Genomic DNA, 13,547 nt, shown 5'->3' on the forward strand with positions numbered 1-13,547 from the left:
ATTGTTGATATAGAGAGCTTCTGCTCTCCTGTGGTATCTATTTCAGGGTTGTCATTTTTACATACAGCAAGTCTCTTTTTCAAAGTCTTAGTTATGCTTCAGCCATATGGGAATGAGAAAGTTGTTTGATAACTACCTAGTACAACAAAACAGTAATTCCAGCTGACAAAATTAATCTGCTCTGTACAAAATTGTAGTGGGCAAAAATCCTCTGTTTGGGTGTTGTGTAAAGCAGGGGTCCCCAACCCCCAGGTTGCAATCCACTACTGGGCCTTGAGCCTTTCGGAACTGGGCACGGAAGTAGCAGGCAGGCGAGCCTGCGCATACACATCCCCACTTGCGCAAACAGTGGTTGAATGCATGCACACGCGCTCCATTTGTTTGAGCTCCAATGTGTGCACGGAACCATCCCCTCCCCCCACCCCCACCCCCGCTGCATTGCAAAGCCAAAAAGGTTAGGGAACTCTGGTGTAAAGGATCTGGCTAGTTCAGCCAATGTTAATGAGTATATTTAGCATTTAACCTCAAGATCATATCGAAGTAGGTTCAGCACCTAGACAATTTCCTTATATATTGGCTAGACCCAAGACATAGAAATGAGGCAAAGATTAGGCAAAGCAATAATGATTTTGTTTATACTCCACAAAAGTGCACTACTACTATTACTACAGCTACCACAAAAAGAAGGAAGAAAAATGCTTATCTAACAACATCCCAAAAGAGAGTACACACGAACTCTCACCAAGTATCCTCTCTACAATGAACTTGGAACCTATTCTGAAGCTCAAGATCTTATTCAAGTAGGTTGTCAGTAACCGGCTTATGCTAGGCTTGTTATATTAACCTGGACAAGTGCTTGGTAATTCTTTCCTTCCTTGGTGTTTCCTGTACATCCTTTCCCACAATAGATTACTTTTGATAGCTCTTGATTTGTTTAAATCAGTATAAAGGAATTCAGAGCTGACCTTAATGAAAGTATGAAAGACTCATTAAAACTTATAGGAAAGATCTTATAGGTCCGTGATGGTGAACCTATGGCACACGTGCCACGGTGGCACGCAGAGCCATATCTGTAGGCACGCCAGCGTTGCCCTAGCTCAGCTCCAGTGCACATGCACGTGTTGGCCAGCTGATTTTTGGGCCACCGGAAGTCAGGAAACGGGCTGTTTCCAGCCTCTGGAGGGCCTCTGGGACTGGGGAAGGCCGTTTTCGCTCTCCCCAGGCTCCTAGAAAGCCTCTGGAGCTTGGGGAGAACGAAAAATGGACCTCCTGGGTCCACCGTGCCATCATGGGCCAAAAGCAGTGGGAGCATGGGGGGGGCCGTATGCGCAGGCGCGGGGGGGAGGGCGCATTGAATTATGGGTGTGGGCACACACACGCACGATCCCCTGCGGTCCCCCTGCTTTTGGCATATGACGGCAAAAAAGTTAGTCATTGCTGTTATAGATCATCCAGCCGAGGAACTGAGGCAAGCATGAAAAACGAAACTCAAAATTATCCTATCTTGAGTTTAATACTTGGGTTTGTATAAGATGAGACAGAGAGAAACTTGAATAGGGTTTCAAGCTTATGTTACACTGATGTACCCCAGAACAGGAATTCCTGTGGGGGATAATTTGGCCCAACTCACCCCTGGGTCTAGTTAGCTCAAAATAGAATTTCCATTTCCAAAACTACATAGCTGTATAGCTACCTCTTTGTGTATCAGAACTGGCAGAGAGTTTTATAAGTTCTTTAGTTCTGAACTTTGGACAGTAACATCCTAAGGACCTTTCTTTCTGTTTTCCTAGAGCGAGGCTAAGGGAAGATATGCTGGGTAAGAAGATTAAAACTAGTGCAGCGTTTCTCAACCTTGGCATATTTAGAATGGCTGGTCAGGGAATTCTGGGAGTTGATGTCCACACATCTAGGTGCCAGAAGGTTCAGCCTTACTGGTGCAGATCTATGGAGTTTTTGAGTGAGGTGTAATGTATCCTTCTTCAACATCATAACAAATCCATCTGAAAGTTGGACCAGGCTACAGTACATTTGCAAGGTTAATGTTGATGGTAGTTATTGTCAGCATAAGATTAGTGGGTCTCCCCATGAAATCAACAGGAAAACTTTTAAAACTAAATAAAAAGTAAAAAAAAAGGAATAAAATAAAATAAATAGAAATTAACCAAATGTAATTTGAATAAAAAGAACACTGAATAGATTCTTTTTATATATTTCTTTTCATTGGCTCTTCAATTTATTATAAAAAGTGGGTATATAAGAAAAGAACATTTGGCATACAGTACAGTACTTCAGACAAACATCTTGTATTTTTTTTTAAAAAAATACAACTTTATCAATAAAAATATATTTGTTTAGGAAAGCACTTCGGAAGGCTGCAATTGTACATGAAGAATTGTACCAAGATACACTTGTCTTCACAATAAATATGACTCACAGAAGGTAATTCATGTAGAAAATGAGTTCAATTTAGCAGTGTTATTTTGGTGACAAATTATGGACATGCTTTAAGCCTTAAAATTGCAATCCAATGCTAGTTTACTCAAAAATAAAAATAAACAAATAAATCCCACTATATTATGGAAAAGAGGGGGGGTCAAAACTGCAATGTGAGTGACTTTTGAGTAAGCATAAACAGAAATATGCACCTTAGTTGCAATTTTATACCACTTACATCAGGGGTGTCAAACTCGTGGCGCGGATCCAGTCCACAAAAGGCCCAGATTTGTCCCATAGGGCCATCCCAGAGATGGTGAGGGATTGGCCTGTGCTTCCCTGGTGCACCCCACCCCCCACCCACCCAGTCGGCAGCGACAACCAGGGCATTCCCACCCTCCCATCCCTGAGGGCAATCCTGATGCAGCCCATGAGGTCAAAGTAAGATTTACTTGAGAGTAAATAAGCTGTTCAAGTGCTAGAAGAAATAGCTGAATGAAAATAAGGGAGGGGAGGGGTTGAAGCAAGTCTGAACAATGTGGTAGAAATATGAGCTGTAGCTGCTCCTGTTGCTGAACGTGACTTGACAATCAGATCTTCTAATAAACGATTTAAACAGATTTTTGTGTATTTTGCATGAAAAGTCAACACCGTATGGTCTTTTAAAACTTTTTAAAGGAAACATCCTGCATCTTGCAATCTTCCCCAACTAGCCATTCTCTTCTGGAACTTGGCTGCAATTTTCAGAATTTCCAGTCAGATTTGCTATCTGGAATTAAAAGAGTTGTAGTATCAAATCATCTGGAGCAGGGGTCTCCAACCTTGGCAACTTTAAGACTTGTGGACTTCAACTCCCAGAATCCCTCAGCCAGCAAAGCTTGTGGAGGGATTCTGGGAGTTGAAGTCCACAAGTCTTAAAGTTGCCAAGGTTGGAGACCCCTGATCTGGAGGGTGCCTGAAGCTGATATGCTACATTTCAAGGGTAGGCAATCTGATTCTTTGATCCCCTGATGTTTTCTCTACAATCCCCACAATGACTTGCTATTGAAGCCTAAACATCTGGACGTTGCAAGATGCATATTTTTTGCTTCTCTTTTTCAGAGCCCCGGTGGTTAAGTATTGCAGGCTAATGCTGCCCACATCCGGCAGTTCGATCCTGACAGGGCTCAAAGTTGACTCAGCCTTCCATCTTTCTGAAGTTGGTAAATTGAGGATCCAGATTGTTGAGGTCTATATACAAATAATGCTGACATTATGAACCACCCATAGAGTGCTGTAAAGTAGTATGGGGCAATATATAAATCCAAATGGTATTTGCTATTGCTATTACAAATTAGAAAATAAATGGCTACCACTAGAAAAGTAAAAAAAAAATTACTGAATGGAGGAGAGGATTTACAGAGGGACAACAAATAAAAGGAATCATATCAGAGATTTTACAAATGATGTTTGAAGAACATGGAGAGGGATATTGCAGCATCAGCAACTAAATTAGTGACTGCATTAGATAAAAGAGCTTTGGCAACACTTGGAAGGGAGAGTGGTAGAAATATTTATAAATGTAAAATCATAGAATTAAATAATTGAAGAATCTGGAATACAGATGAGTGGAGATATTTTTGGAAAACAAAAGAGAAATAATTATTGTGAAATGGAAAAAGGTTTAAATAATGTGGCACTACTGGAATTAAGAGTTAAAGAATTGCGTTTAAGAGAAAGTTGATGAATATATTAAAGAGATGAATATATTAAAGATGAATGTTAACCAGGTTTCTGGAATGGGATGAAGAAGATAACAGATGCAGAAGTGGACAAACAATTAATACAAAGTGTGCAAAATTAAGAAATTTCCCAAAAATATGTCACTGTGAGTTAGGCCAGATAAATTTTCTTAATAAATAAATAAATAAATAAATAATTGTGCACTTTGTCAGAAAGAAGACCAGCGATCTGGTTCTAAAATAACATTACTAAGTTAATAATAAATAAATCAGAAGTAATTTCACTCTGGGAAATTCTGTACCTTTTAGAATATTGCGCAAGGAAAAAGACTATACCTGAACAGAACAAAATACCATTCCACTAAGGCAAACTGGAAGGAGTGGTTTAAACTTTCAAGCAATGAGATAACAACTTCAGTTCAAAAGGCAAGAGATTTTATAAAATATTCGAAGAGGAAGTGGCTTATTAGTTAATAAGATATTGTGACTTATTATCTTCTCCAGCTACAGTCTGCATGAATTTGTGAATTATTCCATACCAACATATCAATATTGAGTACTGAAGTTTCAACCACAGGATTTACAAAGAAATAGTTTGATTTCCAGGCATCTAGATGCAAAGTTGGCTAACAATAGCTTTGCTTTTTCTACCTACCTTTCCATATCATAATGCTGAAACATCATAGTGCTTTTATGATAGCTCAGTTTCTTTCAATGCTAATGAAAGATAGAGATCAGAGAATATAATTTGAGTGATCTCTCCTTGTGTTTTATGTCTACTCAGCCAACCTTATAATGTTTTTCATGGAACACTTTCGTTTTGTTTGATTTTTGCTTTTTGCTGCATTTGAGTCAGTCTTTTTTTTTTTATTTGCATTTATATCCCGTCCATCTCCGAAGACTCAGGGCGGCTTACACTATTTTAGCAATAGTCTTCATTCTATTTGTATATTTATATACAAAGTCAACTTATTGCCCCCAACAATCTGGGTCTTCATTTTACCTACCTTATAAAGGATGGAAGGCTGAGTCAACCTTGGGCCTGGTGGGACTAGAACCTGCAGTAATTGCAGGCAGCTGCTGTTAATAATAGACTGCACAAGCAGTCTGAGCCACAGTCTTGAGTCCTGGTGGTTACTTTTTCAGGGCAGAGGATCTAAATGTTATGTTTCTTATTTCACATCTAATCAGAGATTGAACAACTCTGAAACTGTGGCAAAGTTTTGCATTGTAACTTGCCTTGCTGATTCCCCTTGGATTAGCAAGATTTTCTGTACTCAAGTTTTGGTAAAGGCATGTGTCAAATATCTTTATTATGGTCTTTGACCAGCCTTTACAAGAGTACAGTAGAAAGAAATAGTTTGACTCAAAAATTTGTTATTGGGGAAGGAAAAAAAATAATAGGACAATAAAGGAACATACCTAATTAAAATATTTCTGCAGTTGTATAACTTGAAGATATTCAGCTACCTGATATGTGAGGTTAGCATCCCTTAAAAAATAATAAACATAAACTTTATGTATGTGGTCTGCAGAACAAAACCAAAAACTTCTGTTGAAACTTCATACACTATTACAAACCCATGGTAGCTGAATCATAATTGTCACTGTATAGTTTTAGGGCGAACATATATGAAGGTGATCTACTTTGCCTATTTGCATGGAACCAGTTGCAATTTGCGTGAAGGACAACAGGCAGAAATATATCCAGTCATTAATTATTCTCTAGTGCAATTTCAATAAAGGGTTTAATACAGATTGGGTAAGCATATTTATGAATCTGGGAACTCAGGGACTGGGAAATTATATTATAATTCAAGCCAGGATAGAATCATAGAAAACTGACAGCAGAAAAAGACAGACTGCCCATCGAGACTGCCCTTTGATTTTTTTTTGTTTTCTTTAAATGTATTTATGTATTGTTTTTAATTATTTTTATATTATTTTTAATTTTAATTTTTTGTCAGATGATAGTTGTGTTTACTCCAAGCATGTTTAAACTCAGTTACTTACTATATAATAAAAAGTGCTATGTTTGAAGTGATATCAGGGAACATGGTTTTTCATGAGGTTTGACATGTAGTGGGGCTGTTAGGTCACACAACCCTAATCCTTGGATGTTGCACATCTATTAGGTTAATTCCATTCATTCTTAGCAACAGGAATCTGAAGTATAGCAGAAAAATTTTGGTTACAATGTCTGCAATGCACAATCAAAATTAGAAGGTTGGTATAGGAAATCCTATTTCATAGTCAATTCATCCTTTCTTACTTTTTCTCCAACTTATTGTAAATAGCCTTGGCATTGCAGTTGTACAAACATACAGTTGACTTAGACATTTATCCATGTTCTTCAATTAAAGTATACTGCATGTTTTGTTTCTTGAGCTGCATTTAAACGCTGCTCGAAAACCACTTGCCTCTGGAAGAAAATATAGCTGTAAAATTATTAATTGAAGGCTGAAAGAAAAGAAAATATTACTCCAGCACTTAAGGGAATGAGTAGAATAGTCTCCTGATCTGGTTAAAAGTCTGTAGAGATTGATCAGCCTCCTGATATGGTTCTGAACACATATCCAAAGATTAGTGTTTACCATCAAGGATTTACACAGTATGGAACCAGGGATCTTAAAAGAATAATTTTCTCATTTCAATCACCTCAGTGCTTTGATCTGCTTCAGGGAGCTCTTACAGAATAAATTTACAATAATGGGCTGTCTTTCTTGGGGCACTCATCCGGTCCGACTTCATTTTTCCATGTGAAAAATGTAAAGAGATTTTACTTCTCTTTGGGTTATTTTCCTGTTATGGTTCTCTTTTCTACTGTCCAACCAAAGTTTTTAAAACAGTCAACAGCATGCTATTTTTTTTATTGCAAAGTACTCTCATGGTTTGTAAACCAGCTGAATGTTATTTCTCTCCACATCTTGTCTAAGAATAGAATTGTTAACTGAAATAGTCCAGGGTTGTTTTTTTTTGTCAAAACGTTTGGAGCCTTTTCTTCACCTTCCACAAGGCTGGTTTTATAGTACCCATATTTTCTAATGGTTTGGTGGTGTGGTGGGTGTTTTTGGTGAAGCTTTGGTATTCTCCCTAAGCTCTTTGTTTGCAAATAAAGTAAGATTCTCCCGCCCTCCTCCTCCTCCTCCCAGGCGCAGGAGTTGCATCATGCTTCCTGTATTTAACTTTGCTGACATGTTGACCATGTTTCCTGTAACACCCACGTTTTGACTCCATGGGTATTTTTATTATTGTTACCTGATACAAATCATGATCCTGACCTTTGTGTTTCTTGGTGTGTAGGTGTTTTGCTGACAGGACCAAGGTGAAAGTCAAGGACGAAAGCAAATGATTTTTGCAAGAGTTAGGATTTTACTTCTTTCTCTTTTCTCCTTTTGCTACTTTGAATTTTTAGGGTAACTTTGTTTGTTTTTTTAATGTCATTTGTTTTGTTGTTGTGTTGGTGTTGATTTTGGGGTTTGTTTGTTTTTTAAAGGTTAGCCTGTTTTCTGACTAACCAGCAATGCCATCCCTCTTCAGTACTTATCACAAATACAAATTAAGAGGCTGGATTTAACATATTATGCTAGCTTGCTGTAGTCAACAAACCATAATTAAGCATGATGTGTGTATCAAATCACTGGTTGTGCTAATTGGTCATTAGCTAACCCTGTCTTCCATTGAAGAGGAAGTGAGTTTTGTGTACCCTGTGCATTTATCAATTGTAGTATATAATGCTTTGCGTAACCACCATTTATCGGCTTCTACTAGACAGGTTCATGGATTACATTAAACCAAAAATAATTATCTTCCCATCCACAAAAGTTTATATAATATAGCAAATTAAAATCACATCAATCATGATTTATTGTAAGCCCAAATTTTATGCATACTTTTTCATAGTGTTTGATGCTATCAGAAATTCTTTGTTACCCTCAGATCTCTATCGTTAGCCAGCTTGGCTTGGTTTGGTTTGGTTTGGCTTTTAGGAGGAAAAAAAGGTGCCTTGTTACTTTGCAAAGCAGCCTTGAAGGAGTCTTTTCCATCAACTGTCATTAAAGAAAAGGCCCAGCAGCAAGAATACGCTTCCTGTTTTCTGGATGCCCATCTATCTTGCCCACATGCAAGCACTGTGCAGAAGATTTGAAAGCTTATTCATGAAGTATGTAAGAGATGGATATGCCTGAACTTTCCACAGCTGTAGGCACTTTTTGCCTTCTCATTTCACATATTGTTTCAGAACTTGCCAAACGGGATGGGGGCACTCAAGCATACAAGATCTTGCTGATGCCCTGAAAACTGGAGTTGCTTTACAATTTGCTAATTGGACAAAGGAGACTATTTGCCTAAATATTCAGTAAATGTAGACTGTATTTATCTGTAAGGCAGTTTATTAATATTAGGGCATGCTCATTCTGTATTATGGGATTTAATTAAATTTGCCTTTTTATGCTTCATCATTGAGAGAGTAAAATTAAAAAAATAAATACCGCTAGTCCTCAGCCTAGGACCATTGGTTTAGCAACCGTTAGAAATTATAGTAGTGCTGAACAAAGGTGGTGATGACTGGTCCTCAGAGTTCCATTTCCCCCCCCCCCGGTGTTCATGTGATCACAATCCGAGTGTTTGGCAATCAGTTGAACCTTACAACAGTTTGCCAATTACCCCATGATCATATGATCCTCATTTGCAACCTCCCCGCCAATTTCCCAAGAAAGCTAATGTGGAAGCCAATAGGGAAGGTTGCAACTTGCTGAGTAAATCTCTCCCACCTGCACAATCTGCTCCAGCCCCTTTGCGCTTCTGCTAAGCTGGCAACTCACATACCCTCCCCAATCTTTCCTTGCACTCTCGAATACTCTCCCTCTCTTTTGCACTTTGTATACCCTCCTTACTCTCTCCCATGTACCTTCTAGCTCCCTCTGCCACCTAGCTACAGTCACTACTTGTCTGCCTAGGACTTGCAACCTCCTGCTGGCTTCTTCGCTGATTTTGGTTGCGGGAAGCCGGAAGGAAGTTGCCTTGCCCAACAATCATGGGATGCCATCAATAATGGCAACCATGACAGAAGGCTTGCTTATTGCTGCAGAATAAACATACCCAGGACTACAGCTGAGTATCTATACGTATTCAAATATCCTAATGTTTTAAAAGAGTATTTGACAGAAATATTCATGGTTAGGACACTACTTTGTATCAGGCCAGATTACTCACCCATCTAAAAAAAATGAATAACCTCAGTGGCAGCAGATTTCCAGAGTTTCAAGTAAAGATCTTTTGTATCCTCTGTTACCTGGTATCTGAAGCTTTGTAACTGAAGGTACAAAGATTCAGTATAAAAACTGAATAGACATATTTGATTGCAGGAACATGACAATTTAATAAATTGTCTGGAGGGAACCTGGAACAATGAAATGGGACTTCAGGAGCTGTATGCAGTAGATCCACCAGGGGTATCTACCTCTACTACATCCTATAGAAAGTGCAATTGGTTCAAAAATACATTAAGCCAAACCTAACGTTTGGTGTTTTCTTCCATCTGCAACTACTATTACTTTACTAAGAAACAGAATTCTCATTTTACTGTACGTTAAGGATGTCTATGAAGAATAGCACTTGTCTACTTTTCAGTATGGTGATGAAAATAGCGAACTATGGTTAACCATACGAAAAAAAATATTAGCTGTGATCTGATTTCTTCCTACCTCTTGTTTTCTCAACCAATGATTTATTTTTATTCCAAAACTAACTGGGTACTAACGTCAAAGGTGGGTATCAACAATTATCTACACACACACAAATAAATAAATAAAATTACTGCAGTACTGAAATTCATGCCTTTCTTTGAGGGGGTGCTGTTCGTTTGCATGTTATTTAAATATGGGAGAACAATCTTGTACTTAATATATCTCCAAAGGATGAAGAAAACTTTAATTAAAAGCCATTAAAAATTCTATAAAGATTGTATATATTGAAACAATTTATATACAGGTAGTCCTCGACTTGAGATCACAATTGGCCCTGGAATTTTGGTTGTAAATCATTGTGGTCATTGTACTAGTTGTAAGTTGAGGACCACCTGCACAAAGAAAAATCTATACAGAAATTTTAATAGTTGTCCAATTGCTCCAAAGGGACAGGAAATAAGGGAAAGGAAAACAGCCATTTCTTAACCAAATGCAATTTGATGAGTCCCTGATGGAACATATCTACTCCTGTGAAGATTTGTGCTGAGTTTTTCTGCCTTAGAGTTGTTAAGATTAAAAAGGGAGAGAAAACAGGTAAAACATGATCGGATGGTTAAAGGGTAATATCAACATCTGCTCTAATTGTCATGAATCATGCATATTGTATATTCATCTGGAACCATCTACAATTTTTGTGTGCTTCCTGTGGAATTTGTGCAATGGGAGGGGAAGCTGGAGTGGGTTGGCATGGTAATCATATTGCTTCATCACCACTATTTATGGGAGTCACAGTGAAGTTGGCTGCAGGCCAGCTGGATAAAAGGAGAGAAGAAAACTCAATTAAATTTCTTGTACACATGGGAAGTCCTTTACTTGCTAGTTAAGACCATACCACTGCTTGGAATACAACAGCGGTCCCCAACCTCCAGGTCGTGGCCCGCTATCGGGCAGCAGCCCATTCATGTGTGAGCAGCTCCACTTGCACAAACGGCAGGTGCTTGTGTGAGCACATGAAAGTTCATTTGTATGAGTGATGGGTGCGCGTGGATGCCCCTCGTGCAAATGGAGCTGTGCATGCTCATGTAAGCACCTGCCACTTACACAGAACCATCGGCTCTCCCACCCCGCCCACCCACTGAGCCACCAAGCCAGAAAGGTTGGGGACCAATACATGCTTAAGGAGACATGAACCAGATTTCCCCAGTGTGTTTTTGCCAGATATTGGTTACATATTTCAGCATTCCCAGTCAATGTGTCAATCTTATCGAAGGGTACCTGGTTTAGGAAGGTCAAAGTGTTTGCAACATTACTCAAAAGCAGAATGTAGATATGGTCAATGGCCCAGTGAATTGAATATGACGGGAGAGCGTACCGTTTATTTTCATGTTATAGAAACTGTAGTCATCTGCCGGAACATCTCCAATTCTAACTCTCCTCTGCTAGATGTCAGAAGGAGTTCACTGATGGAGGAATAGATGTGATCTTTTAAGATGATGGGAAAAGAAGCAAAAATGTCACATAGATGGGAACTGATGGTATTCTTGCTTTCAAGATCTATGTTTGTGGGGGGAAAAGAGGAAGGGTTAACACGTTTCTACTTATGGGACCCATAAGACAAAAATTGATTTTCTTTTCTGCTAGAAGGAAAAGAGAAAACAAGAAAACAAGATACACCTGCAAATATTTACCCAGTTTGCCTAGAAAGATAATATCTAAAGCAGAGGTGACTGGCTTGGAAATTCTGTGAGTTGAAGTCCACTAGTCTTAAAGTTGCCAAGGTTGGACACTTCTGTTTTAAATAATTATTTCTTTTCATTTTAATGAACTTTCTTTGTTAGAAAAGCTCCCCTTCCTGACAGAACTTCCTCCTATGGGAAACTTGCCTTATTTTACCCTGTTGGTTTCTTAGCAATTCATAAACTTGAATTACAGTGGAGACTACATATGGTCTAGGACAGGGGTCTCCAACCTGGGCAACTTTAAGCCAGGAGGACTTCAACTCCCAGAATTCTGGGAGTTGAAGTCCTCCGGGCTTAAAGTTGCTCAGGTTGGAGACCCCTGGTCTAGGAGAGCAGTTTACAACTTTTCTGGCTTGGCAGATCAGCAGCAGCAGTGGTAGAGAGGGGATGGTTTTGTCCACACACATGCTGCTTACGCAAATGAAGCTTTGCACACTCACTGCTGCTTGTGCAGCCCAGTTCCCAATGGGCCGTAGACCAGTTCTGGGCCACGGACTGGAGGCTGGGGATCCCTGGTCTAAGAAATAGAAGATGCTCAGGTGCCCACCTTAACAGGGTTGAGACCCTGAGATTGATGTTCTCAGTTGCAGGCTCCGCTCAAAGAGCAAAAGTTCTCCTTTACATTATTAGAGAAGCAGTAAATAAAACCCTTTTTAGAAAGCTATTTGAGGAGGACAAACTTTTCTAAGGGCAGAACTAAGGGGCGTGCATAAGCGCACAAACGTGCCTACCGTTCCTGTCCTATTGTTTTTCTTTTCTTCTTCATATATATATATATATATATATATATATATATATATATATATATATATATATATATATATATATATATATATATATATATATATGCTTATACCTCCTAATATTTACTCATATATGTGTTTATATGCTATATAATCTTTTTGTATGATACCTACATATATTGTTGTGACAAAATAAATAAATAAATAACCTTGGTTTTTTTTAAATAGTAATTATGTTTTTATTCATTGTGATTCTTGTGATTTGATGAATTCTTTTTCCTTCATTTATAGTAAGTCACCAAATCAATGGAAGGGGCAATATACAAAAGTTTATTTAAATAATCAAATGTAACCAGGCATGTTTTAAATATTGTGCTTTCTGCTCTGTCTTGATTTCTTTTCACCTTGTGAATTTATATTGTCTGTTCCTAATTCTAAATTATTGTTCAAAGCCATCTAAGACATTTTAATTGAGAAGTGCATTATAATTATTTCACATGTTTACACAAACGTGTAAACAATTACACACGTTTACACAAACATGTGTAAACAATTTTGTAATTGTTTAAAATGTGTCCTGATGTATGGTCTAACTGCCTTTCTTTGTCTTGCAATTTATTCCCATATAATCCTTAAATCATGCTTCATTATAATCTAGGCCTTTGCCTACAAAGTTATTTTTCTTAAATAACCCAGAAACTATGCTTCTCGGGCCCAAGAGATTACTGAAGCTCTATCCTGATTTTACTGTTTAGTAACATTTTAAAGTAATTAGTAAATTTCTTCTGGTTTTTCCTCACCTTGCTTTTAGAAGAAGGTTTCTTAACTCCAAAGCTTTGAGTCAGCCTTTCTGTTGTGAATTCTTCCCACTTTCCATCTATTTGGCACTGTGCTTTTATTTCATACTTAACTTCCCGTTCTTTCTGTAAACTGACAGGACTGCGCTCAGCAGTAAAGTAAGAGATAATTGGATCTGCATATCTGACTCTCTGAAATGACAGAGGGATTTAATCAGTGGTGAAATCCAAATTTTTTTACTACTGGTTCTGTGGGCGTGGCTTGGTGAGCGTGGGATACTGCAAAATCTCCATTCCCACCCCACACCAGGGGAAGGATACTGCAAAAGCCCCATTCCCACCCCACTCCAGGGGAAGGATATTGCAAAATCTCCATTCCCACCCCACTGGGGCCAGCCATAGGTGGTACTTGCCGATTCTCCGAACA

At 38.5% G+C, this 13,547-nt stretch overlaps 1 protein-coding gene across 1 annotated transcript in view; it reads right to left on the minus strand.

Annotated features, from left to right (window-relative positions):
- Window positions 1–11,326: 11,326 nt before the first annotated feature.
- BTBD16 (BTB domain containing 16) overlaps window positions 11,327–13,547 on the minus strand; it is a 46,892-nt gene continuing 44,671 nt past the window's right edge. Inside the window, exons 16-17 of the mRNA XM_058187774.1 lie at window positions 13,124–13,312; window positions 11,327–11,395 (exon numbers count right to left, since the gene is read on the minus strand). Coding sequence (XP_058043757.1) covers window positions 11,327–11,395; window positions 13,124–13,312 — 258 coding nt within the window. The remainder of the gene's footprint in view (window positions 11,396–13,123; window positions 13,313–13,547) is intronic.

The sequence above is a fragment of the Ahaetulla prasina genome, chromosome 6, assembly GCF_028640845.1.
Source record: "Ahaetulla prasina isolate Xishuangbanna chromosome 6, ASM2864084v1, whole genome shotgun sequence".
NCBI classification, from domain to species: domain Eukaryota; kingdom Metazoa; phylum Chordata; class Lepidosauria; order Squamata; family Colubridae; genus Ahaetulla; species Ahaetulla prasina.